This window comes from Podarcis vaucheri (genome assembly GCF_965113315.1).
Source record: "Podarcis vaucheri genome assembly, chromosome: 17".
NCBI lineage: Eukaryota > Metazoa > Chordata > Lepidosauria > Squamata > Lacertidae > Podarcis > Podarcis vaucheri.
Window position 1 is genome coordinate 8,996,635 of NC_138755.1, and position 27,534 is coordinate 9,024,168.

Sequence of the window (27,534 nt, forward strand, 5' to 3'; positions counted from 1 at the left end):
GAAAAGCAATAAAAATTATTTTTTTAAAAAAATTGTTATTATTATTATTATTGGTGGGGCATGTAAACTGCCCTTAGCTCATTGGAGAAAAGTCAGTGTATAAATTAAATAAAGGCATTCCCCTATTTTGCAGAACTAGAACCTATCTGCAACTAGCAGCAGTGGAATATCATGCTCACAAGACACATTTCCTTCTCCTGATCTTTTGTTTCTGGAACCCTCAGATGAATCCTAAATGCAGTCTTATCACAGCACGAACCTCCACGGACACTCAGTGATGTTGTGGATGCAGTATTAGGACTCAAAAGCAAGAAAGTCATATTATAACAAATCTTTTAAGTAGAACACTTTCCCAGTCTGCATCTGCATTGAAATTATTATTTTTGCTTGTGCGTCTGTTGCCCTGGGCTATTTTGGGAGGAAAGATAATAATGTTGTTGTTGTTGTTGTTTAGTCGTTTAGTCGTGTCCGACTCTTCGTGACCCCATGGACCAGAGCACGCCAGGCACTTCTGTCCTCCACTGCCTCCCGCAGTTTGATCAAACTCATGCTAGTAGCTTCAAGAACACCATCCAACCATCTCATTCTCTGTCGTCCCCTTCTCCTTGTGCCCTCCATCTTTCCCAACATCAGGGTCTTTTCCAGGGAGTCCTCTCTTCTCATGAGGTGGCCAAAGTATTGGAGCCTCAGCTTCACGATCTGTCCTTCCAGTGAGCACTCAGGGCTGATTTCCTTCAGAATGGAGAGGTTTGATCTTCTTGCAGTCCATGGGACTCTCAAGAGTCTCCTCCAGCACCATAATTCAAAAGCATCCATTCTTCGGCGATCAGCCTTCTTTATGGTCCAGCTCTCACTTCCATACATCACTACTGGGAAAACCATGGCTTTTACTATACGGACCTTTGTTGGCAAGGTGATGTCTCTGCTTTTTAAGATGTTGTCTAGGTTTGCCATCGCCTTTCTCCCAAGGAGCAGGCGTCTTTTAATTTCGTAACTGCTGTCACCATCTGCAGTGATCATGGAGCCCAAGAAAGTAAAATCTCTCACTGCCTCCATTTCTTCCCCATCTATTTGCCAGGAGGTGATGGGCCCAGTGGCCATGATCTTCGTAATAATAGCAATAACAATTTTGTTATCCCTGGAAAGCGGCACCTGTTCAGTTCCTGCCTGTGAGGAACCTTTTAAAGGCACAAGAGGAAAAATGAGTGACATTTTTACAATGGTTCTAAGGCAGGGGTGGGTCTTTCTAGCTGGCTCTCACAAGCTCTCCCTAGGCCACATTCCTAGTTGTCTCTACCTTAAGAAAAGGCATACCAAAATGTATCACCAAAATACCTACTCCAGATTAAGGTGTAAAAAATAATATCATATGAACTGATAAGGACCTTTTCCTTGTGTCTCTTCCACCATAGGTCCTGAGGTCAGCAACGCAAGAATGGACCTTTTTTGCAGTGGCTCCATTTGTGGAATGCCCTCACCAGGGACGTTTGACTGGCACCTTCATTATACACCTTTAGGCACCAGGTGAAAACATTCTGATTAAACATCTATGGCATTTAAAATGAGGTGGGGGCATTGTTTTGTCTGCAATTGTGCTATGCATTGTTGTGTTTTTATACTGTTAGGCGCCCTGTGATCCTCGGATGAAGAGCAGTGTTGTTGTTGTTGTTGTGACCCCATGGACCAGAGCACGCCAGGCACTCCTGTCTTCCACTGCCTCCCGCAGTTTGGTCAAACTCATGTTGGTAGCTTCGAGAACATTGTCCAACCATCTTGTCCTCTGTCGTCCCCTTCTCCTTGTGCCCTCCATCTTTCCCAACATCAGGGTCTTTTCCAGGGAGTCTTCTCTTCTCATGAGGTGGCCAAAGTCTTGGAGCCTCAGCTTCAGGATCTGTCCTTCCAGTGAGCACTCAGGGCTGATTTCCTTCAGAATGGATAGGTTTGATCTACTTGCAGTCCATGGGACTCTCAAGAGTCTCCTCCAGCATCATAATTCAAAAGCATCAATTCTTCGGCGATTAGTCTTCTTTATGGTTCAGCTCTCACTTCCATACATCACTACTGGAGAAACCATAGCTTTAACTATATGGACCTTTGTTGGCAACGTGATGTCTCTGCTTTTTAAGATGCTGTCTAGGTTTGTCATTGCTTTTCTCCCAAGAGGCAGGCGTCTTTTAATTTCGTGACTGCTGTCACCATCTGCAGTGATTATGGAGCCCAAGAAAGTAAAATCTCTCACTGCCTCCATTTCTTTCCCTTCTATTTGCCAGGAGGTGATGGGCCCAGTGGCCATGATCTTGGTTTTTTTGATGTTGAGCTTCAGACCATATTTTGCGCTCTCCTCTTTCACCCTCATTAAAATTAAAATTCCTCCACACTTTCTGCCATCAAGGTTGTGCCATCTGCATATCTGAGGTTGTTGATATTTCTTCCGGCAATCTTAATTCCGGTTTGGGATTCATCCAGCCCAGCCTTTCGCATGATGAATTCTGCATATAAGTTAAATAAGCAGGGAGACAATATACATTTAATTAATGAAACTGTTGTTGTTGTTGTTAAATATAACAACAAGAAGCTAGCGCAGGATCCTGTTTCCCCAGCGCCAACCAAATAATCCGGGAACCCGCCCAAGCAAGTCATGAAGCCTATAGCGCCCCTCTCTGGTGCGCAGCTGCCCCTAGGCGCGCAGCATCCGCGGAGCTCTCGGGCTCGTCCGCTCCTCCTCCGCGATTTCGCTCTCTAATCGCCTTCCTAAGTTACCAACAGGCTGCGCTCCGAGCCCGGCGCAGCCTCCCTTTCCTCGCCCGGGGAAGGCGGGGCGGCGACAGTGGGGAGGAGGAGAAGGAGGAGCCGGACCTCGCCGGGGAGGACGGGACTACAACGCCCGGCGTCCTCCGGCTCGGGGCGGGCTCGCTTGTCCTTCGATCGCCGGGCTTGAGGCTGAATTTGGGGAAGTGCGCGAGGGGCGGCTGACTCCGGAGGCGAGAGGCTTGGCTGGTGCGCGGGCGAGCGCCCGCTTCTGCGCTTTTGGAGAGGTGGGCGCTGGGGTCATATTTTTTGTTGTTGTGTCTCTCTCCTCACCTTTCTCAACGAGGGATCGTGCGTAAAGAGGGGCGCGAGAGGTAGGTCGGTGCCCGGCGGCGGGGTGGGCAGCAGCATGGCGCAGGAAATCTCCCAGCCAGGAGGTGCCCCCCGCTTTCTCCAAGGCACAGCCGGGCTGCAGCCGGCTGTGGCTTGCATAGCCCCGGGCTGCGTGCGCGCCTTGGAGAGGTAGCAGATAAAGAGCTTGCGGCTGTTGCGTCCGCGCCCCGGCGTGGATTTATCCGGGGTGACCGCTAGGCTGGAAGGTCCCCCCCCCCACCTTTTTTTCCTCGGCCTTTTCCGCTCGGTGAGGACACCCTGTAATCCCCCATGACGTGGCCAGTAATCGCCCTGCCGCCGCCTGCTGCTCGCCGGCTGGCTGGCGCGGCGCTGGGTTGCCAGGTGGCGGGGCTCCTCCGGTGTCTTCCGAGCTGCTGTTTGCAAGGAGCTTTCCCCATCACTCTCCTTGCCCGGGCCTGGAATAGAGAACCTGTAGCTGCACAGGAGCCCCTGGAGAACGAGGCAGGCCGAGGCCGGTTTCCGATTTCCACTCGCTTATCTGCCTACACAGTTTCCACAGACGGGTAGCAACGAAAAGAACAAAGGGCAATGCGGCACCTTTCCGTTTATTCCGGCGTGAACTTTCATAGACTGCTGGGGTCCCTTCTAGACAGGGATGCATGAGCTGCTTGAGAGGGGATCTTAAGCTTTTGTGCTGCTGCACCCCAAAATAAGTTTTGGGCTACATCACACCATGCATCCTGTGGCTGGGAGACTCCTCATTGCATGATCCCTAACTCGTGGCACACACTTTGAACAGTGCACCTCCATGCTGCACTTTGGAATAAGGGTCTGGATATTTTTTTTACTCCCAAGTAAACAGGGCACCCCGCATGATGCACCCACATCAACACTGGGAGACCATCCCCTACAGTGCTCTAGCTAGCGTTTCTTTGGGGGGACAAGTCACTCTTCAACATGCTACCCATGCCAGTAATTACCAGTATTAATAAAGTGTGGGTGGGTGTCCAAAATAAGCATTGATATATCTGTACCACCAGGAGCCTACAAAGTGCCACAGTCCAGGCCACTTTTTGTGGGCATGTTTTGCAAGGACAGTCTTCCGAGTCTCTGTTGACCATTTTATTGGAGAACTCATGTTTTGCTTTAAATTGCTAAGCAAGTTGCAAAATTTCTAAATATTTCAATGTCCTTCAGACAAGCCCCAATCAATTGCTTACCCGGGTCTCTCCCTCCTTTTAACAATCTTATGTATTTCGTGTTCTGTAGCTTTCTACTGACGGTCAATGGGCTGTAAATAAAGCCTATATTCATTCAAATTATAAAGAATGTGAATCTTAGGTTGTGTACTCCTACATCCAAGCTTTGAATCGCCACAGATGGCATATCCACAGCAGTTGATTCCCGTGTAATTAAGGAATTGTGAGTTAGCAATCCTGAATATAATTTGGGCTGTCTCAAGGGACATCGAGATGCCTCCACATTTTCTCCAGGCCAAGGCTTTGTTTTGTACAAGTAGCTCTAAGGCATGATGACGCAAAGCCTTTTTCTTCTTCTTTGCAATACATACACCAACAGATATGCACCTGGGAAGGGCAGGGAGGGTTTTGTAACCCAAATGCAGTCTTGGACCACCCCTCATCATACACTTCTGTTTGCTGGGTACTGTTTCTCCCCTGAACACTCGTGCCTTAGCATCTTGTTTTTGCCCAGATCTCATAGATTCAAAGAATAGAACTGCAGGGTTGGAAAGGACCCCATGGGTCATCTAGTCCAACCCCCTGCAGTGCAGGAATCACTGCTAAAGAATCCCTGGCAGGTGGCCATGCAATCTCTGTTTAAAGAGCCAGTGTGGTGTAGTGGTTAAGAGCAGTGGACTCATAATCTGGTGAACCGGGTTCGCTTCCCTGCTCCTCCACATGCAGCTGCTGGGTGACCTTGGGCTAGTCACACTTCTCTGAAGTCTGTCAGCCTCACTCACCTCACAGAGTGTTTTTTTGTGGGGGAGGAAGGGAAAAGGAGATTGTTAGCTCCTTTGAGACTCCTTAGGGTAGTGAAAAAGTGGGATATCAGAGCCAAACTCTTCTTCTCTTTAAAAAGCTCTCAACGAAGGAGAGTGCACCACCTTCCCAGGGAGATTATTCCACTGTCAAACAGCTCTTACCCTCTTATTCTATATGATTCTTGCAATTTGAATCCATTGGTTTGGGTCTATGGAGCAGCAGAAAACTAAGCTTGTTCCACCTTCTGTGTGACAGCCCTTCAGATATTTGAAGATGGCTATCATACAGCTCTCGTCTTCTCTAGGCTAAACAATACCCAGCTCCCTCAACTGTTCCTCATAAAGCTTGACCAGTGGTTAGGTATGATGTGAATTGTAGTCCAGCAGGTATCTGAAGGACAATCACATCAGGAGGTCCTGTGGAAAAGACCCCGTGGTACCCAGCTAGATTGGAGAAGACCACACAGGCTCCTCCTACCCAGCAAGCCTCACCTGTTGAACCAGGCTGTGTGCAAAGAGACCAGTCCTGATCCTTGTTGTGGCAGCTTTATTTCCAAACCCTCTTCTGTAATGCTGAAGGATGAAGCAGGGGAATGTGTCTTGAGTGGTAACAGCACACCATATGCTGCATGTCACCGGTACAGGCAGCTAAAGCACACTGGAGGTATTTCCGATGACCACTGACCCGATCTGCAATGGAAAACTAGCTCAGACCCATCTCAGGTTAGTCTGAAACTCCATGTGGGAGCTTGAACAAGTCACAGCAGCATTTTAGGCCTTGGAACTCTTGACTCAGCATGTAAAGTATATAATAGCCCCCTGTTTTCTTATTTAAGGGGTACTGTTTAAATACAGCATTAATAATCCCAGCTGAAAATGTGCACCACGAGGATAGAGAGAGTGGTGGAAAAATGGACCGGGTAAGGGTGACGAAGGAGCAGCCAGACTGGGTGGATTGAGATGCAGGCTCCAGGGACGACCCAAAGCTGAGTTTGGTCTAGTTCAGCACTTGTCTTTTATGCTGTACGGAATACAGGCATAAGAGCAATGCACACCGTTTGTAAATAGATTATAGAGCTCTCTGAAATAATGTTAGAGTAATAATCTGATTTCCACTATGAAGAAGGAGAGAAGAGGCTCACAAGCAGAGGAGGAATCTATTGGTTATGTTAATAGGGTAAAACGGGAAGAGAGGTGATGTGCTCTGGCTTCTACACCCTTAATCCACCAGCGGTGGAAAGTGTGTCTCTGGGGGTGTCAAAAGTTACCAGTTTCTCTCCCTGGTTCTGCCCAGGCTGCTCTGCTGGCAAATCAAACAGAGCAAGGGTTATGACTACTGGCCACCCATTCCCAGTTTGGTGCAGAAAGTGGTACCTAGTGACAGTAGACTCAGAACTGTTTGCGGTAAACAGCTCCAGCATTATTTAGGATAACTTGGAAGTCACACTTTGCTCAGTGGGGCTTCCTTTCGGGAAAATGTGCAGCGTACCTATTTAAAGCACCTTGTTTGCGGGGCCTCTTTTTCTGTGTGGATCCCTGCTTGTAGAACACTCTCCCCTGGAAGGCTCACCTGGCGCCTTCATCACATATCTTTATGTGCCAGCAAAAGCAATGCTCTTCTCCCAGGCCTTTGGCAAATTAAACAATCTATGGCCCTTTAAATTGGGGGCGGGAGCAGGGGTTATTGTTTCCGTTTGTTGTGACGCTAAGCGTTTTTGTGTTTTTAATATTGTAAACCGCCTTGTGATCTTGAGGTGAAGGGCTGTGTATAAATTTAATAAATAATAAGTAATTCAGATACCGAACTGCAATATATTTCGCACGCCTTTCTGCTACATAAAATGGGTGTGGGGAGGGAGTTAGTGTTTGAAGCCTTAAAGGATTACAGTGGTACCTCTGGTTGCGAACGGGATCTGTTCTGGAGGCCCGTTCACAACATGAAAGGAATGCAACCTACAGCGGTGCGTCTACGCACGTGCGGGTTGCAATTTGCTGCTTCTGCGCATGCGCGTGATGTCATTTTGCGCTTTTGCGCATGCGCGAGCGGCAAAACCCGGAAGTAACCCTTTCTGGTACTTCCGGGTCACCACGGGACGTAACCTGAAAGAATGTAACATGAAGCGGACGTAACATGAGGAATGACTGTATCGTGCCCTAAATGTATGTACCAATTTTCATTGTAATATCTATTACACAGGGTTCTGTGGCTTTGCAAGGCGTCTTGAAAACAAGTTTAGGGGGGTTAAGGGGGAGAAAACATTGTCTCTCTTACTCAAATATCTCCCTGTCAAATCCTGGATAGTATATAATCCAGCAACAGCTGAAGGGCACTGTGTTGGCTTCCCCTGTTTTAGGGGGAATGACCTTGAGCCAGTCATTGACACCAGAAACATAAAAGTTACTCTCTCGTCTTTTCACCTAGTCACAAGTGTTGTGATTTCCTTTCTATCCCGTGGTCCAATATTTGGTGGTGTAGGTAAGACTGTGGCTGGCACGTCATCAGACCTGTATTGCTTCCAGCCCAGCCCACAATAATGCTTAGCACGGACTTGTTTTTTAAGTGTTCAGAGCACTTAAAACATTCCTGGCAGAGGCGGCATTTGAGTTGCAACAGCTTGACCACCACCGAGCTTCCAGAAACGGTCAGAGTGAAGAGATCCAATCCTAGCATCCTTTGAACCGTATACCATGGTTCTCCCCGCACTTCCTCAGGATTTCCTCTGATTTTCTCCTCTCCCTTCCGCAGGCAGTAAGATGGCCGTTCGAAATGTACTCGTGACAGGCTGCTCTTCCGGCATTGGCCTCGCCCTGGCAGTGCGTCTGGCCAGAGACGAGCTGAAGCGATTCCGAGGTGAGGAGCTGCCTGGATCCAGGGACCAGTTGGTAGGGAGCGGGGAGGGAACAGTGCAGCTCCTTGGAAGAATCAGAGCAATGGATCCCGTTCTTCATTCCTGAGTCTACTGCTGCATTCAGTCCCTGCCAGGCTGTGCACCCAGAGGTGCTTTTCAGGTTCTACACTGAGGTGTGGATGTCTCCGAGGCAACTGCAGTTTAAACATGCAAAACTTTGGCACTGGTGTAAGGGTATATAAAGCGGGTGGGTTAAAAAGCCATTTCCCTGTCAAGTCCTAGTCTTGTTTTCTTCCTGACAAGTTACCAGATTTTTCGCTCTATAGGATGCACCCGAGCAAAGGACGCACCTAGTTTTTAGAGGAGGAAAACAAGTAAAAAATATTCTGAATCAAATCAGTGTCAGGGCTGAAGGGGGAAGCCCGGGGTTTCCCCATAAAGCCCCGGCATCCCCAAGCTAGAACAGCGAGATGCTGCGCAGCGCTCCGTGCCTCTGTTCTGGCTTCGGGGACAGCCTTTCAAGCCTCCGCAGGGCAGTGGGGTGCCTTCACACCGCTGCCCTGCGGAGGCTTTGCGCTGCTAACCCCGAAGCCTTTGGAGCGCAGCGTGAGGTGCCGCTGCGCTCCAAAGGCTTCAGGGATAGCTACCTGAAGCCTTTGGAGTGCAGCAGGACCTCGCGTGCGCTCCAAAGGCTTCGGGTTCCTTTCGCTGAAGCCAGGAGAGTCTTGCTCTCCCGGCTTCAGCAAAAGGAACCTGAAGCCTTTGGAGCGCAGCGCGAGGTCCCGCTGCGCTCCAAAGGCTTCAGGCGGCTATCCCTGAAGCCTGGAGAGTGAGAGGGGTCGGTGCGCACCAACCCCTCTTGCTCTTTAGGCTTCAGTGAAAGCAACGCGTAGCCTCCGGAACGTGGAGGGAGCGCTCCCTCTGCGCTTTGGAGGCTTCGCATTGCTTTCGCTGAAGCCAAGGAGCCTGCATTCGCTCCATAGGATACACAAACATTTACCCTTCATTTTTGGAGGGGGGGGAGTGTGTCCTATAGAGCGAAAAATGCTGTAGTTTTCCTATATGCAGTGAGGAAAACTCATGTGTGCAGGTCTCTGGCTTCTGCCCCTTCCACGTTTGTGGAGACATTAAGCATTCAGTCTTGCACCTGCAGCCTGAAGTGGAACATGGCCTTGGATGCTACAGTTATTGTTTGGTATTCTGAACACCTTTGAGCATTGTTAGATTGCCTTCCCTAACAAAGGAGTATCTTGGAGTACTAACTCTAGTTGGTGCATGCCCCCTGCCAAACCCCACAGCCTTGAGTATTTCTGAAAGAACTCACCCCTCACCCTCAATATCCCAGTGGTGTCATGTAACTCTTTCCCCTCGCTCCCTAGTTATTGCCACCATGAGGAATTTGGAGAAGAATCAAGAACTGGTGAAGCATGCAGGGCCTGTGCTGGAGAAGACTCTGGAAATCAAGGAGATGGATGTGACCAGCGAGGAATCGATCCGACGCTGTGTGGACACCATCCCCCAGCGCAGGGTGGATGTGCTTGGTAGGAAAACTGTTCCCCTGCAGCCTCAGTATTGGTTTGAGGACTTTTTAAAGAAGGAATTCAACCCTTAGAGGCGCACCTAATTGTGGGTGGTGCTGTGGTCTAAACCACTGAGCCTCTTGGGCTTGCCGATTGGAAGGTCGGTGGTTAGAATCCCCGTGACGGGGTGAGCTCCCGTTGCTCTGTCCCAGCTCCTGCCAACCTAGCGGTTTGAAAGCACGCCAGTGCAAGTAGATAAATAGGTACCACTGCAGCGAGAAGTAAAAGGCATTTCCGTGCGCTCTGGTTTCCATCATGGTGTTCTGTTGCGCCAGAAACAGTTTAGTCATGCTGGCCAATTGACCCGGAAAGCTGTCTGTGATCAAATGCCGGCTACCTCGGCCTAAAAGTGAGATGAGCATCGCAACCCCATAATCGTCTTTGACTGGACCTAAACGGCCAGAGGTCCTTTACCTTTACCTTTTACCTACCTAAATGTGTTGATATTGATATTCTTAATTTAGAAGCTGGTCTTACCTCATTAAGTAGCGCGGCATGGACAAGTTTTGTTATTTATTAGCTCCAAATTTGCTCCTTTGCCTCCTTCAGGTCTTTGGCACATCAGGTTCTGGTTAACTCTCTTGGCCTTTGTGGAAAAGTGAGCTTAATGGGGAGAAATTACATTGTTGGCTTTTCTCCTCTTATCTGCTGACACTGGAAGTAGAGCAAGCCAAATCTTTGGGTAAACAGAGAATAAAGGATATGAGAGTGTGGCAGCTACATGCATTAGCTAGCGGACCACGTAAGCCATGCTGTTTAAGCATGACTTGGTCTGCTTTTAACAATTATACGCCTTTATGTGAATGCTTCATCAAGACCTAAATACAGTAGAGCTGTTTTATTGGGCCATTTGAACATTTGGCTTTCAAAGAGAATAGATGGCGAATCTCTTAAAAGTTTGTTTTATAGCTAGATATAAATCCTGTGAGGTGGGAAAGATCTCCTGTGTGTTCTTTTTCTAAATCATGTTATCAGAGAATCATTATGCATTTTTTTTAATGAGATTGATTCCTGGTTGGTATCTAGAAATTATTTTAAGTATCTTCTCAGTAAATTTATTTCTGAGGTGATGAATGTCGTTGTCTCTTGGATCTACTATGACCGTTTGACCTTACCTTTTCATTCTTTATAATTTGGTTTTCTTGATGCCTTGGTTTTGTATTTTACACTTTGCGTTTTCTCTTATTGGTCAGTGTGCTGTAATAAATGCCTGTGTAACAGACTACAGGTAGCTGCCTCCTGCTTCGAAGTGGGCAGTGTCTGTATTCTAGCAAGACCTGTTAGGCTATACAATTGTGATTTTGTTTCAGCACAGACAGGCCTGTGTAATGCTGGGCCCAGCCGGCCATGGCTAAATTGTCATCCTCGCTCTGGATTGGACTTGGACCCCACAAGTATCTCATATTGTCCACTGTGGATTAAGCCACTTCATTAAACCACTGTACGGAGCAGAGATTACGCCAATTCTCACGGCTCATTTGGCAGGCACAGTCTGGAGCTGAAGCAATCCAGGGTGCCTTTTTTTCCTCATGCAAAAAACACTTGCATGAGCGCTTCATTAAACGTACAGGTTGTGGGGCTCCACCCCATTGTGAAAGCCTTCACAAGCAGGTTGAATGCGGATGGGGCAAGATGTAATCTGTGCTCACGGTGAAGCAGGCAAGCCCATGAGCATAAACCCCATGAGCGCAACATTGCAACAGGCCCAGACGGTCACAGGAATTCTCAGCTGGAAGTGGTGTGTTTCAGCAGGAGCCTTGTAGCTCAAACTGGGGGACATTAGCTCTTCAAGGAGCAACTGGTTGCTAACCAGGTATCCAGCGGCACAGTATCTAGAGGCTGGTGGAAGGTAAGTGGCAGAATGAATGCCATCCTTTCATTATCTCCACTGATGGAAGACACCTCCAGCAAGGATATCCTCGGCCCAGTACAGTGGTACCTCGGGTTACATACGCTTCAGGTTACAGACTCCGATAACCCAGAAATATTACCTCGGGGTAAGAACTTTGCTTCAGGATGAGAACAGAAATCGGGCTCCGGCGGCGAGGCAGTAGCAGGGGACCCCAGTAGCTAAAGTGGTCTTCAGGTTAAGAACGGTTTCAGGTTAAGAACAGACCTCCGGAACAAATTAAGTACTTAACCCGAGGTACCACTGTATACCTGAAGGAGCATCTCCACCTCCATCGTTCAGCCCAGACACTGAAGTCCAGCGCCGAGGGCCTTCTGGCGGTTTCCTCAATGCAAGAAGTGAGGTTAAAGGGAATGAGGCAGAGGGCCTTCTTGGTGGTAGCACCCACCCTGTGGAACACCCTCCTATCAGATGTCAAGGAAATAAACAACAATCTGACTTTTAGAAGACATCTGAAGGCAGGCCTGTTTAGGGAAGTTTTTTATGTTTGATGGTATATCGTGTTTTTAATATTCTCTTGGGAGCCGCCCTGAGTGGCTGGGGAAACACAACCAGATGGGCGGGGTATAAATAATAATTTATTATTATTATTTATTATAACAATCATCTTTGAAAAGCACCACTTTGCCCTGTTCTCTATTGCTAACTGACTTCTTCCCCTTGCAGTGAACAACGCTGGTTTAGGCATGATTGGACCAGTCGAAAGCCAGAGCATGGCCTCAATGCAGCAGCTCTTTGATACCAATTTCTTTGGCTTGGTGCGCCTTATTCAAGAAGTCTTCCCTGGCATGAAGCGCCGCCGACAGGGACATGTTGTCGTGATGAGCAGCGTCCTGGGCTTGCAAGGTGAGGCTCAGCCAGAAGGTGGGCTGGGGGGGTGACTCTAATGCGGAGCATTTGGGTAGCAAATGTTGTTTGACCAACAGGATGATGGTGAGGTGAGCTCTGGAGGAAGGGAGACACAGGGTAGCAGTAGATTCCTTCTATTTCCAAAGCCTTCTAAATAAGAGTTCATTTCTCCCTTTTGGAACATAAGACACTTGTCTGCTCTGACTGAGAGTGGCTCTTGGGTCTTTCCCAGTCCCCTTGATTTTTTTATGGTGTTGCCAGGATGAATATACCTGGAACCTTCTGCGGACAAAGCACATGGTCTGTCAACTGCTCCTTGGCCTTTCCTCCGATCTCTCCCTACTTCGATATTTATCACTCCAATTATGCAATGAACCCCAAGCAGATCAGGTGACCACTAATTAAAATATCTAATAGAGGTCATAGAACCAGAGATGGCCACATTCTGTGGTGCTGCTATAAAACTAAAGAGACGAGCTCTGAATGAATCTAATATGCATATTTTAAATTAGCAGCTAAGGTCTTAACCTACATATTTTAATTGTTTTATATCTGTATTATTTACCGTGCACTAGCTTATAGTGCCCGTTCAGCCCGGACACCTGAGGTCCTTCCCTGAGGGTCTTCTGCTGGTTTCCTCACTGTGAGAAGCGAGGTTACAGGGAACCAGGCAGAGGGCCTTCTCGGTAGTGGCACCCATCCTGTAGAACGCCCTCCCATCAGATGTCAAGGAAATAAACAACTATCTGACCTTTAGAAGACATCTGAAGGCAGCCCTGTTTAGGGAAGCTTTAATGTTTGATGTTTTAGTATGTTCTGATATATGCTGTGAGCCACCCAGAGTGGCTGGGGAAACCCAGCCAGATGGGTGGGGTGCAATAATAATAATAATAATAATAATAATAATAATAATAATAATAATAATACATGTATGTATACATGTTCTCTATTGCCGTATATGTCCGTATTTCTGGTCTGTGACCATAATAAATTCATTAATTTCCTACAGTTTTTTTAAAAATAATATTTATTAAAAGTTTAGGATTACAGAAAAGAAGAAAAAATAGGAAACAACACTACAATACATAAAAAAGAAGAAAAACAAAATAAAACATAAAAACCAATACAACAATACAACAAAAAGAAAAAAGAAAAAACACAAATCCCATATTTCATATCTTTAACTTCCATTTGCTTGTTTCATTGACCTCCTCACACCTCCCTTTTTGTATTCTAGTTTAATTAGTTATTTCAGCAAATTCTTTCCATCTTTCTCAATTTTTATTGAATAATTTATCTTAACAATTTAACCTATTAATTAACTCAGCAAATCCTGTCCATCTTTCCCCATATTCTGTTATTCAAATTGCCTTGATTTATTTAACCTTATCTTATCGTAAAATACCTTAGAGCTTGAAACTTAATACTCATTTATACATGACTCCTTACATCATTTCTACTAAAGCCATATAGTTTCATTCCAACATTTTCCCTAATAATTAATTTTAGGCTAATTCCCTAAATAAAAAATTTTCTTTATAAATTTTCTTCCAATCTTCATCCAACGTCTCTTCTTCCTGGTCTCGGGTCATGTCAGTCCTTACTGTCCATCCCATCCAGTCCATCAACCTGGTGATCTTATGTCCAAGGCTCTTAAGTCTCTTCCATGTCCCTTCTGCAGATCTTCTTCTTCTTGTTTATACCTGCACTTTTCCTTGTGTTTTGTTGGTCTCTTTCTTAATTTCTTTCCTTTCTCATTGAGGAGTAGGTCTCCCAATGCCTGGTATTCCCCATAACGCCCGGCCTGCCACCCTTCTGTTCTCTCTCTTTCACTTTAGGAGAATACAAACATCTGCCTAACAGTACAGTGGTACCTCAGGTTACGTACTTAATTCATTCTGGAGGTCCGTTCTTAACCTGAAACTGTTCTTAACCTGAAACACCACTTTAGCTAATGGGGCCTCCCACTGCCACTGCGCCGCCGGAGCACGATTTCTGTTCTCATCCTGAAGCAAAGTTCTTAACCTGAGGTACTATTTCTGGGTTAGCAGAGTCTGTAACCTGAAGTGTATGTAACCCGAGGTACCACTGTAATCTTTAGGTGAGCTGGTTGTCCTGTACAGTGGTACCTCGGGTTACATACGCTTCAGGTTACATACGCTTCAGGTTACAGACTCCGCTAACCCAGAAATAGTGCTTCAGGTTTAGAACTTTGCTTCAGAATGAGAACAGAAACCTTTCTGAGTCCTCCCTGCGGATTCTGGGGGTTGAATCTGGCGTCATCTGCATGCAAAGCATATTCTCTGTCCACTGAGCTGTGGTCCTTCGTTGCTATAGGGCAGACATGTCCAACCAGTCGACTGCGATCGACAGGTAGATCCCCGGGTGATCATAGTCGATCATGGGATCCTTATGGATCACGGCCTTAAAAGAACTGGGGAATGAATGTCTCCACCCCCGCCCCCTCTCTCTGTTCCTCCATCGTGTCCAGTGGACAGTGTTTGTGGGTTTTCTGTTGGCGATCGGGAATACGACAATTGGTTCTAGCGCAAGGTGCGTTGGTTAGCGACAGAGTTTCAGTTGAGCGATTTATGTTATTTCCCCTTTAAAAAAAGCTCAACAACTCTGCTCAATCCCCCCCAAAAGGGTCAACAACAATGGGTAGATCACTGCCAGTTTATTAATACTGGGAGCAGATCGCAGTCTCTTGGGAGTTGGATGGGCCTGCTATAGGGCAAAGAGGTAAAGGCAAATTCTGCAAATAAAATTTGTCCACAGCAGGAAAAAGGGACCACAACGAAGGGGTAGCGGGCCTAAGATTGCATACATGGTGAGATGGCAGGTCTTTTCTGAACCCAAGGAAGTACCAAGAAAGAAATTTAACACATCCTTCATAGATTTATCCAACAGTTCTGTCACGCACTGAAGCCCCTTCCGCTGATGACTACTCCTGAATAGGAGACATCTTATTGTAAAATCACATAAAAAAGATTTCTAATACGTGCCTAGGAACTTTTAGCTCTTTCCCGAAAGCCTTTTTTTGAACCCTTTAAAAAACCACCCTTCTTTTCCTTGTTGTTCTCTCAGATGGTATCGTGGAATACCTTGCAAAAGCAATGTCTGCTTTGCTGTTGTTTCCTATTGCCTGAACAAGCTAATTTCTTTTTAATTGCTGCTCATAAAATAAATTGCCTATTCCTGCTGTTTTACTTAATCGGCCTAATGAATGAGGTGGGACTTTTATGCTAGCAAGATTATTTCCTCCCTCCCCTGGGTGTGGAATGGGCGTGATGGGCAAACTCCCACATTCTGACCATGGGCATAGCCAAGATTTATTGGGTGGGGGGCAGAACTGAGTTATCAGTGACACAATTGGTGTGTTAGTTAAGTATTTTTATTTATTTACTTGATGGGGGGGGGACAGCTGCCTCTCTGGCTATGCCCATGATTTCTGACTAGGGTTGTCACCTGTTTCACCAACCCTGATCCCGTGCTTTTAAAAGCAATCTGGAATAAATAAATAAAAAATACAGGTAAATGTTGGATTCCCATCACTATTTCCATGCAGGAAAGAACTTTCCCTGCTTTACTTCTGTGTGTTGTCCCTATTGTTAAAAGCACAGGAGCTGGGGCAGTGAAAATGTTGGCAGCTCTGCTCCCGACTGGCAAATGGTTTGTGTTTGTTGTGGTGTTTCTTACAACCGTTCCCCCATGCCCAGAACAGGGATGGGGAACCTGCGACCGTCCAGAAGTTGCATCAGCCCCAGGCAGCATAGCCCAATGGTCAGCGATGATGGGAGCTGCTGCTCAGCAACACCTGGAAGGCCCACAGTTCCCCCATCCCAACTCTGGAGCAAGAGGACATGCAGAGGAACCATCTTTCTCCACAGTTATTTTACACCTCTCACGCCAACACTCCATTCCCTTTAGGTCTCCTCTTCAACGACATCTACTCTGCCTCCAAATTTGCCGTGGAAGGTTTCTGCGAGAGCTTGGCCCTGCAGGCCCTGAAATTTGGGGTCAAGTAAGTATTGGGGGATTGTGAGACATCATGGCTGGGGGTTCTCCTACCACTGAGCTAGACTCCTGCGAGCCAGGTTAGTGTAGTGTGGTAGGAAGCAGCCCTGGTGAATCAGTTCATTGGTCTGCCTCGCTCACGGTTGTCTGTGCCCTTTTGCCCCCTCAGATGTACACTAGTGGCCAAAATTGTGGAAACCTTTTGGGAAAAGTGTATTTCCAAGGTTTGGTGGCTCATAACTCCACTTATTTTGGAGTAATGCCATAAAATTATATATCAGTGGAAAGATAATGTAATGAAGAATGTAATGCAACAAGGTTTGTTCAGTTGTCTGTATTCTATCAAAAGTTGTAGCCAAATAACCAGAAAAAGGAAGCAATACTTGCTTAGGTTGCTATGCAGTAGATTTCATTCGTTTGAATGTGACCAATGAGCATGAGTGTTTAGAGAACCTATCAGGTGAATTACATTCTTCATTAAATTATCTTTCCGTTGATAATATAATTTTATGGCATTACTCCAAAAAAGTGGTGTTATGAGCCATCAAACCTCGGAAGTACACTGTTTCCAAAAGGTTTCCACAATTTTGGCCACTAGTATAGTTGGACTCCAACTCTCATCATCTCCAGTCAGCATCAAGGATGATGGGAATCATAGTCCAAAAAGATCTAGAGGGCATCAGGTAGGAAGAACCTGATTTACACACACACACACACACTATATATGCTGCACCCCCCTGCAATCCCTACACAGATCTGGCTGGCACAAGGCACAAAACCACAGCTCGCCCCTATACACGAAGCCAAGCCAGAGCACAACTAAATGCAGCACAGCCATCTTCTCAGAAAAACTCTTCACAAGCTCAAGAGGTCAAGACACGAAAGCTTTAGCAACTAATCTACACTTAATGACCCACCCAGTGGTATTCAGAATATCACTCATGAAATCACCCAAGATATCCCTCAAGTAATTAAGGAACAAAAGAAGAAAAGGCACACTAATCTAGGAACTTCCTCTCTGCCCAGAACGTTGGAGGCTATACACCACACCCCTCAACAGTATTTATAGGAACTCAAACACCAGACTCTGCTCTGTTCCAGTAACAAGAAGCCGAAAGCACCAGCCTGAAGATGACGAGTGAGACCTCGTCGAAACGTCGCACAGACACCCCGACTCTTACACGGGAAGACACCCGAAGACACCAAAACCTGCACATATATATATATATATATATATATATATATATATATATAATTTTTCGTCCTATAAGGCGCACCGGCCCATAGGACGCACCTCATTTTTTGGGGGGAAAATGAATTTTAAAAAATTATTCCCCCCCCCAGCCCTGGCTGCCGACCCAAGCCTTGCGCTCACCTGCCCGAAGCAGGGGAAGCCCTCCCGAGGGCTCCCCGTGCTTCGGGGCGACAGGCTGCCGCCCCAAGCCTCGCGCATCCGGTGGGACCTCCTGCCGGGCGCGCGAGGCTTGCAGACACTCGCCCGAAGCAGGGGGGAGCCCGCAAGCCTTGTGAGCCCGCAGCTACTCCCACCGGGCTTGCAAGGCTTGCGGATAGCTTCCTGAAGCCTGGAGAACGAGAGGGGTCGGTGCGCACGGATCTCGCTCTCCAGGCTTCAGCGAAAGCCTGCATTCGCCCCATAGGACGCACACACATTTCCCCTTCATTTTTGGAGGGGAAAAAGTGTGTCCTATGGGGCGAAAAATACGGTAATGAGTCCCATGTTTCCCTCTCTTCTTCCCACCATAAAAGAATTGGCTTCTTTTTCAGCATTCTGATAGTTTGCTCTCTGATTCCCATACTGCATTAAATTTTAGCAGAGTTTTTGTTTTATTTTACAACTTTTTCCAAGATTCTTATAATAACTTAGCCTTGTACATAAGTATTCTGTCCCGTGCCCTTCTTTTGCAGGCCTTTAATGGCAAAGCGCAGTGATTCTTCACGGTTCTGTCCCTTATGTTTGTGCAGAAATCAACATGCCATTTCATGAAATGGTTGTTCGCAGCCCATTCTTCAGTCCTGTTAGATTTCCAAAGCAAGGTTTGATCTCCCACTGGAGATAATTTAACAGCACAAATTCTGCACAGAAAGGCAAAACCAAGACCAAGAGTCAGCATTAAAACGGATCAACAGACCACTAATCATTAAAGGCCTATCCAAAAAGAAAGTCTACATAAATGGTTCACATACCTAGATCTGCCCTGTAGTGACAGGAAGCTTAAAAGACGACGACGGAAAAGGCTTGATCAGCAGGAGCCCACCAGCCTTCCAGCAGGCTTCTGATCCAACAGTTCTTAAATTCATTAGAGGAATTCCTAAAAGGTCTTAGAATCTAGAGGAGATGTTTTAATAAACTACCGTATTTTTCGCTCTATAACACGCACCTGACCATAACACGCACATCGTTTTTAGAGGAGGAAAACAAGGGAAAAAATATTCTGAATGAAACAGTGGACGTATCATTTTTGTGCTTCATGCTGTGGCCACAGACATGTGATCTGATGGTGAATTTGGGGTGACCCAATGCAAAAATCCTGAGAATCCCTGTGGATCCATGCTTTGTAACCACGTTTTTGCACCATTGCAGCCCCAGGCAACAGTGGGTGCGTGATTTTTTTTGGGGGGGGGGCAGGCTGTAGCCATGGACATGCTATGTGCTCTGATGGTGAATTTTGGCTGACCCAATGCAAAGTTCCTGATGATCCATGTGTACCCATACTTTTTAACCACGTTTTTGCACCATTGCAGCCCCAGGCAACAATGGCTGTGTGATTTTGGGGGGGCAGGCTGTAGCCATGGACATGCTGTGTGCTCTGATGGTGAATTTGGGGTGACCCAATGCAAAGATCCTGAGGATCCATGTGGATCCATGCTTTGTAACCACATTTTAAGTGGGGAGGGAAGGAAAAACACAGAAGGCTAAGAATGCAGGAGAGGGCTATAACGTGAGGAAAGGAAGGCAAAAGTTTCCCCCCACCCACCCACACAAGCCAGCCACTGTTTAAGGATTTCATCCTTTTAAATGGAAGAAAGCATATTTGAATGCTGTGTGTCTCCAAAAACAAAAAGCAGGAAGTCAAATCAGAATTTTAAGCCGAACCTGTAATCTCTCTTCCCTTCACATACATTGTTCCCTCCGGAGCAGGGACAGGATAGAGCGACGCTCTGCTTTCCTCTCTACTTGCCTGGAGGGGAGGGGCTTTCCCTGCTCTTTGTTCCGTTTGAGCAAACACAGCAAGGAAACAGAGAGGGCGGGCAGTAAGACCCTGAGGCAGAATGCAGGAAAGCAGCAGCTTCCTGTCTCACGGAGCTCCCTTCTCCCTGAAGCGCAGTTTGATTTTTGCCTTATTTTTCGGCTCCAGCGACCACACATTCGCTGCATAACACGCACAGACATTTCCCCTTCCTTTTTAGGAGAAAAAATCTGCGTGTTATAGAGCGAAAAATACGGTAGATTACAGGTGCTAGGGAGCATGGGACATTATTTAAATGCTGGGAGCTTCTGGTTAGTGGTAAAAAAAAAATGCTTTAATGCCCAATCCTACACACATCTGGTTGGAAGAAAATCCCACTGAGTTCATTGGGACTTGTTTCCATGTGTATCCAGCCCATAGCAGGCAAAGAGCAGGCACATAGAGAGGTCTCTTTCTTCCTCTCCATCCTTAGGTTAGGAGGTCTGTGTGTACACATCCCCTACGCCAGTCCTCCCTTTTGCCCAGATGCAAGTTATTCATGTTCCCAGTGGAACTAAGATCAGCACATTTGCAGCATTCTTTTTCCACAGTGAGAGGCTTTATATAACAAATAACAGAGGCATCTATACTGGACATGCGTAGGGGAGGGGAGTAATAAAAGGTCACACCATGAATTGTTGGTTTTTTCTGTAAGGGGTATACGCTGGCTGTGTATGATGCTTAAGCAAAGGGGGAATTTTTACTGAGATACATCAATAAATTAGATAAGAATAACGGTGGGCACCTGCAATCAAATATTGTCAGGTACCCCTAACAGGAGCGTTTGTCTTCTGTGCTCTAGCCAGCCTGGTTGCTTCCCCTCGAGAATGATATTGTCAGGCTGGGGAAAAATTAAGAAAAAGGCAACTGAGATGCGCAAGGGGATGGAGCGAGTCCCCTATGAGAAACAGTTGCTGAGTTTGGGACTTATTTGTTTAGAGATGTCAAGAGAGAAGTGTATAAAATTATGCATGGCACAGTGAAACTGAATAGAGAAAAGATGGTTCCCCCCCCCCTTTTCTCGTGAACATCCAACAAGACTGAATGTTGGAAGATTCAGGACGGATAACTCCATGAAGCGCATAGCTGAACTATGGCACTTTCTCCCACAGGAGGCAGTGCTGGCCACTAACTTAGATGCCTTTAAAAGAGACAAATTATCAGAGGATAAGCTATCAATGGCTAGTAGTCATTAAGGCTATCCTCTGCCTTGAGAGTTCAGGGCAGCCATGCTTCTGAATACTAGTTGCTAGAAGTGACAGGAGGGCCCTGTTGTGGGAAGGGCGTGGATGGCGCTGTGGTCTAAACCACTGAGCCTCTTGGGCTTGCCAATCGGAAGGTTGGCGGTTCAATTCCCCGCGGCAGAGCGACCTCCCATTGCTCTGTCCCAGCTCCTACCAACCTAGCAAGTAGCTAAATAGGTACCACAGTGGCAGGAAGGTAAAGGGTGTTTCCGTGTGCTCTGGCTTCCGTCACGGTGTTCTGTTGTGCCAGAAGCGGTTTAGTCCTGCTGGCCACATGACCTGGAAAGCTTGTCTGTGGACAAACGCCGGCTCCCTCGGCCTGAAAGCGAGATGAGTGCAGCAACCCCCTAGTCGCCTTTGACTGGACTTAACTGTCCAGGGGTCTTTTACCTTTTACCTTTACCTGTTGTGGGTTTCCCACAGGCATCTGATTGGCCACTGTGAGGAGAGGATGCGGGACCAGGTGGCCGATTGGCCTGATCCTGCAGGCCCTTCTTACGTTCTTCTCTTGGTCATTACAGTTCTTATTTTCTTATGTTTGGCCCCCTTGGGAGGAGGGCAAACAGCTTTTCAGGAAGGACACTTCTGTTTGGTCTTTCCTGCCTAGAAACAACTTCCTGCTGCATTATTATATCTGAGCTAAAGTGCTCAGGTTCAGTACTAAACTGGAACACTTAATTGCTATATATTTGGAAGGGAGGCACCGGGATGTTTGCAAAGGGGAAAGTGTCCTTTTTCTTTTCCCTCCCCTTCCTGAAATCTGCCCACGCAGTGCAAGAAGGGGGGATTTTTTTCTTTTATTCGTTTACCGTATTTTTCGCCCTATACGACGCACTTTTCCCCCTCCAAAAATGAAGGGGAAATGTGTGTGCATCCTATGGGGCGAATGCAGGCTTTTGCTGAAGCTTGGAGAGCAAGAGGGGTCGGTGCGCACCGACCCCTCTCCCTCTCCAGGCTTCAGGCAGCTATCCGCAAGCCTTGCAAGCCCGGTGGGAGGTCCGGCAGGGATGTCTAGGCTGCGGATAGCAGCCTGCTGCCCAGCGCAAGGGGCGCCCTGAAGCAGAGCGCGCGTGCCCCCGCGCCAGGCAGACATCCGCAGCATGGGGAGCCTTGCAGGAGTTCCCCGCAGGGCTCCCCACGCTGTGGATAGCAGCCTGCTGCCCTGTGGGGGGGGGCGCCCTGATGCAGAGCGCCCCTCGCGCGGGGCAGACATCGGCTAGCCCCACAAGCTCGGGGGACAGCAGGGAGGCGCAGCGCCGCCATCCCGCTGTTCTCAACCTGGTTTCCCCGACCTGCTTTGGGGGGGGGGGAAATAAAGGGAATTTTTTCCCCTTTATTCCCCCCCCCAAAAAAACTAGGTGCGTCCTATGGGATGGAGCGTCCTATGGGACGAAAAATACGGTACTAAATAAACCTTTCCCTATACAATGCCCAAGGCAGCTGGCAATAAAATATGTAGTTAAAAAGTAACCAGTACACTTAACAAATAACATAATAAGCCCTAACATGGTAAACTGCTTAGAGAATTTTGCAGTTAAGTGCTCTATCAGTCTTTCTAAACAAACAAACAATAAAAGAGCAAAAACTCAGTATAATAAAGTCAGAGTAGATAAAAGATAAGACAGCAGGAGCAGCAAGTTGAAAATGTGTTTAAGTTTAAATAACAGAACAGCAATACCAAACAAATCAGTTCAGTAAGGGCAGTGCCTGCTTAAACAGGAGAAGGTTATAATATCGTCGTTGCCATGATTACATATAACGTCCATTCAAAGATCATGTTCACAACATAAAAACACAAAATGAGAACACAAAATACAGAATGAAACCAAAACAAACCTATAACCCCCCCTCCTACAAACACATTTAAAAGGCCACAGCATGTTAATTAGCCAAAGGCCTGGTTAAGAGAAATGTTTTCACTCAGTACCTAGAGAGCCACCCTGGGGAGTAAAGGTAAAGGGACCCCTGACCATTAGGTCCAGTCATGACTGACTCTGGGGTTGCAGAGCTCATCTCGCTTTATTAGCAGAGGGAGCCGGCGTACAGCTTCCGGGTCATGTGGCCAGCATGACTAAGCCGCTTCTGGTGAACCAGAGCAGCGCACAGAAACTCCATTTACCTTCCCACCGGAGCAGTACCTATTTATCTACTTGCACTTTGATGTGCTTTCGAACTGCTAGGTTGGCAGGAGCAGGGACCGAGCAACGGGAGCTCACCCCGTCGTGGAGATTCGAACTGCCGACCTTCTGATCGGCAAGTCCTAGGCTCTGTGGTTTAACCCACAGCGCCACTTGCGTCCCTACCCTGGGGCGAGGATTCCACAAATGGGGAGCCACTGCAGAAAAGGGCTGTTCTTGTGTTGTCACCCTCTGGACCTCTCATGGAGGAGGCCCATGAAGAAGGGCCCCCAGGGGATGATTGCAGGGTCAGGGTTGGTTTGTATGGGGAGAGGTGGTCTTTGACGTACTGCAGTCCTCCTGTGCCGTTTAAGGTTTTATAGGTCAAAACCAATAATAATAATAATTTATTATTTGTACCCCACCCATCTGGCTGGGTTTCCCCAGCCACTCTGGGCGGCTTCCATAGAAACCAAAATACAGTAAAATATCACAGATTAAAAACTTCCCTGAACAGGGAATACTTTGAATTGGTCCCGGAAGCTAATTGGCAGCCAGTGCAGTTGGGCCGGGTTTTGTGTGATATGCTCAGACGGTCTTGCCCTGGCGAGCAACCTATCGATGAGTAGGTTAGAGAGTGTCAGGGAACTGACATCGGAGCAGAGGGGAGAAGCGAGGCTCCCGGACTCTGCAGGAGAGGGGACGAGTAAGGGAAGAGAAAGAACATCATCTGGGGAAGGAAGTCCAGGTGACACCAGGAAGAAGGGAGAGGCAGAGAGCAGCTCGGAGGTGAGGCTCCGAGACTCTTCCAGTGAAGACAGTGAGGAGGGTGGAGGACCACCACTCGGCACACCCACTCTGCGCAGAAGGCTTCCACGCAGAGAGGCGTGGCGGAGGTTGTCCGTTAAGGAATTCTTATGCTGGAAGAAATTTAGGGGACACCCACTCACGGATTCTGCTAGCGACTGAGCAGCAGCGCCAAGGCTGCTCAGTCAGGGAAAGACACAACCGACCCTAAGCAGTTTGGAACAGCTAGAGGTTTACACACAAGCAACCCCAATTCCCGTGACAGAGAGGTTCCAAAGTCAGGGTACAGCCGCCACTGAGAAGCCGTTTCTTGAGTTCCGCCAAACACAATTTACATGCCATGATGCTCACGGAGTCTGAAATCCCACAAGAGTTCTGTAAGCTGTTAAAAACACAAGCATGCCAGTTCTATGCCTTGCCCTGATTTTCTTTTTACACACACACTGCAGGCCCTGGACGCCTACTGGCTATTCCCTCCCCCACCCCAAAAAATAATAATTTACCAACTCATATTCTTCTCTGCAGCTGGCCATTTGCCCAAGAAAACTGAAACCCTCACCTTATTTTTGGGTAACCCTTCCACCCAAAAATATGAGTTCACTTCTGAACTGATATGTGCAGGACCACCCAAGTTCAGTATTAGCATGGAGGACAATGAATGAAACTTTTCCTTTCATGTGCCCGAGGCTTCAAGGTTGAAGGAAGGCATGAGAGATATGCCCTAATTAAATTCACATTCCTAGTGGCAGTGTTTTGGTTTGAGTTCATTTTACCTCTGCTCTCTCGAATATCTGTACAATTTTCTCTGGTTTTAGCACTCTGTTTTATTAGGGGTTTTTTTGTGGACTGAAAGACAGGATGTAAGTATTTTCATTTATCTACTTGCGCAGAAGCTTTAATATAGCCCACATAGAAGACTTCCTGGTGGCAGATAAATTTTTGAAAATTGAGGGGAAAGAGCTAATATAAAAGGACTGCTGGTGAACCAAAATTATACAGCCTTAACTCCACAGTGTGTCTTCTCTCAGGTGAATTTTGTCAGTCTTGCTTACCAGGTGTTATAAGAAAAAACTGCTCCTTTTTCCCTTCTGGGGTATCCAAGAGCCTGTATAGAGTCCTTAAGTAGGTTCCCTGTCAGTAGGAGAAAATAACAGGCCAACCAGAGAATATTGAGAAGCAAAGCAGCTAGTAAGCCTGATCTTTATTAAACTGTTGCAACAGGGTCCCCCACTCCCCCCACGCAGGGAAGGAGGAGAGGAGCCCAGAACATTGGTGTGCAAGCTCCTATATAGACTTTTGAAATTGCCTACCCTGTAGCTCAGGACCACCCCCCAAAACATCATACATACATCACAGAAAGAGGTGGTCCCCAGCAGAAATTTGAGTGTGTTGCTTCTCTCCTGTCTGCCAGGATACCTGATAATGCCTTATTATCTGATTGCCTTTTCTGGGTAGCCTGGCCATTCCTTTGAGATGGTAAATACTTAGTTCCTGAATATCTTACGCATATTGATAGTGTGCTCAGCTTAACAGATACTTGCCAGACTGTATTTACAGGGAGGTGTAAGCCCCTACAGTTCAAAGAAAGCTTTCCCCATTTCCTTCCTCCTTGCAGAGAAATATTTGAGGCTAATTTGGGAGAGTCAAAATGGCTTCAGGATTGTTCTCCTGTACTGTTTCAGACACGTGGTTTATATACTTATGTCTGTGTTTGCCTTGTACATTTATGAACTTTTATTTTATATATAAGACCTTAGAATTCCGATAACACAGGTATCGTGTTTTGTGCAGACAGCCCATTCTTTAGGTCATTATCGGTGCAAGACTGAGCAGGACAGAATATGCTAAACCCAGATAGTAGTCTACTAAAGCAGAGATGAAGTGATCGGCCTGAATGCGAGAGGGCTATAGGCAAAATCCATGCTGGCTGGTGAAGCTCAGTCATGTGAAGGCAGGCAGTCTCCCCCCAACCCATCCGGTTTCTCAGCTCAGCAGAGGGTGAAGTTCATTAATCCCAATTACTGCTTGTTTCATTCTGCAGCATCAGTTTAATTGAGCCTGGGCCAGTGATAACAGAATTCGAGAGGAAGCTCTACGAAGAAGCAGCCAATATGGACCTCTCTCAGGTGGATAAAGAAACGCTGGATATATTTCAGGGCTTCTACATGGCCTATTCCAAGGAAGTCTTCACTGCGCTGGGGCAATCTCCAGAAGAGGTGGCTGAGGTAGGATTATAAGCTTTCTCCCTTGTTGCTCTCAAGCCCACAGGAAAGCTAGCTGGGATCTGCTTCTGGGGGGAGGAGAACAGGCAGCCCAGCCTTGCTCATTATTATGGCAGAGCTTTCCAAACTTTTCATGTTGGTGACACACTTTTTAGACACGCATCATTTCGTGACACAGCAATTCGGTTTTACTAGCAAACTGGAGGTTAAACTAGCACCTTATAAGAGTGCGGGGAGCATTTGCGTGACACACCTGAACACTGCAGCCCAAATAATAATAATAGGTAAAGGTAAAGGGGCCCCTGACCATTAGGTCCAGTCGTGACCGACTCTGGGGTTGCGGCGCTCATCTCGCTTTACTGGCCAAGGGAGCCGGCGTTTGTCCGCAGACAGCATATGGCCAGCATGACTAAGCCGCTTCTGGTGAACCAGAGTAGCACACGGAAACACTGTTTACTTTCCCGCTGGAGCGGTACCTATTTATCTACTTGCACTTTGTGCTTTCGAACTGCTAGGTTGGCAGGAGCGGGGACCGAGCAACGGGAGCTCACCCCGTCGCGGGGATTCAAACCGCCAACCTTCTGATCAGCAAGTCCTAGGCTCTGTGGTTTAACCCACAGCACCACCCGCGTCCCTTAATAATAATAATAATAAAATTAATTAATTATACCCCGCCCATCTGGCTGGGTTTCCCCAGCCACTCTGGGCAGCTCCCAACAGAATATTAAACAGAATAAAACTTCAAACATTAAAAACTTCCCTAAACCAGGCTGCCTTCAGCTGTCGCGACACACAGTTTGGAAAGCTCTGGCTTATGGCATTGGCCCATTGTTCCTTCTAACAGCAACCTCAGGTGCTGAGTGTCTCTAGGCTTGTAGCTCGAACAGAGGAATAAGATGGAGGTGCCCCAAGGTGTGCAGAAGTGCAACGCTTTAAAAGTGGTGCTGGTAAGAACCCCAAAACTTCCCAGTGAGGCCTGAGAACACTCAGTAGCCATTAATGTAGAGGGAAAGAAAAGAGAAACTATTAAAATGGGGGGGGGAGAGAAGTAGAATGCCTTGTTTAGAGGTAAGAGCTGACTAGAATCCTAAATCAGGAGGGAAGTTGTGCCATAATATTTTGTTGCAGACAGCCCTTGCTAGGTTTAAAATTGCTGCCACTTTGATCTGTGGTTCAGCTGCAAGAAGCATCAGCAGGGTGCTTAATAATAATAATAATAATAATAATAATAATACAGTAATAATAATAATAATACAGTAATAATAATTTATTATTTATACCCCACCCATCTGGCTGGGTTTCCCCAGCTACTCTGGGCAGCTTCCAACAAAAGATTAAAAATACATTAAAACATCAATCCTTTAAAACTTCCCTAAACAGGGCTGCCTTCAGATGTCTTTGAAACGTCAGATGGTTGTTTCGAAAAAATAGTCCTGCCACTGTCTCCTAGTGGTGCAGCAATAATACTGCTAGCACATTTGCAAAGCTAAGCAGGGTCTGATATGGTTTCAAATTGGATGGGAGACTGTGTTGAGATTCTTGCATGGCAGAGGGTTGGACTAGATGGCCCTCGGGATCCCTTCAACTC

The 27,534-nt window shown here is 47.0% G+C and overlaps 1 protein-coding gene and 1 long non-coding RNA gene across 3 annotated transcripts in view; one reads left to right on the plus strand and one right to left on the minus strand.

The window, feature by feature from the left end:
• The first annotated feature begins 2,835 nt into the window (after nt 1–2,835).
• LOC309522289 (retinol dehydrogenase 8-like) overlaps nt 2,836–27,534 on the plus strand; it is a 30,230-nt gene continuing 5,531 nt past the window's right edge. The window contains exons 1-6 of one of the 2 annotated variants that reach the window (XM_082205540.1): nt 2,836–3,122; nt 7,851–7,955; nt 9,333–9,494; nt 12,109–12,288; nt 16,222–16,315; nt 25,766–25,949. In XM_082205540.1, coding sequence (XP_082061666.1) covers nt 7,859–7,955; nt 9,333–9,494; nt 12,109–12,288; nt 16,222–16,315; nt 25,766–25,949 — 717 coding nt within the window. In that variant the 5' untranslated portion in view covers nt 2,836–3,122; nt 7,851–7,858. The remainder of the gene's footprint in view (nt 3,123–7,850; nt 7,956–9,332; nt 9,495–12,108; nt 12,289–16,221; nt 16,316–25,765; nt 25,950–27,534) is intronic. The other variant, XM_082205539.1, reaches the window with a different exon arrangement.
• On the minus strand, nt 19,777–26,554 carry LOC309522362. Its single transcript, XR_014215072.1, has 3 exons — nt 26,441–26,554; nt 22,192–22,949; nt 19,777–21,594 (listed from the first exon to the last, which is right to left on the minus strand). It is a non-coding gene; the product is annotated as an uncharacterized lncRNA (long non-coding RNA).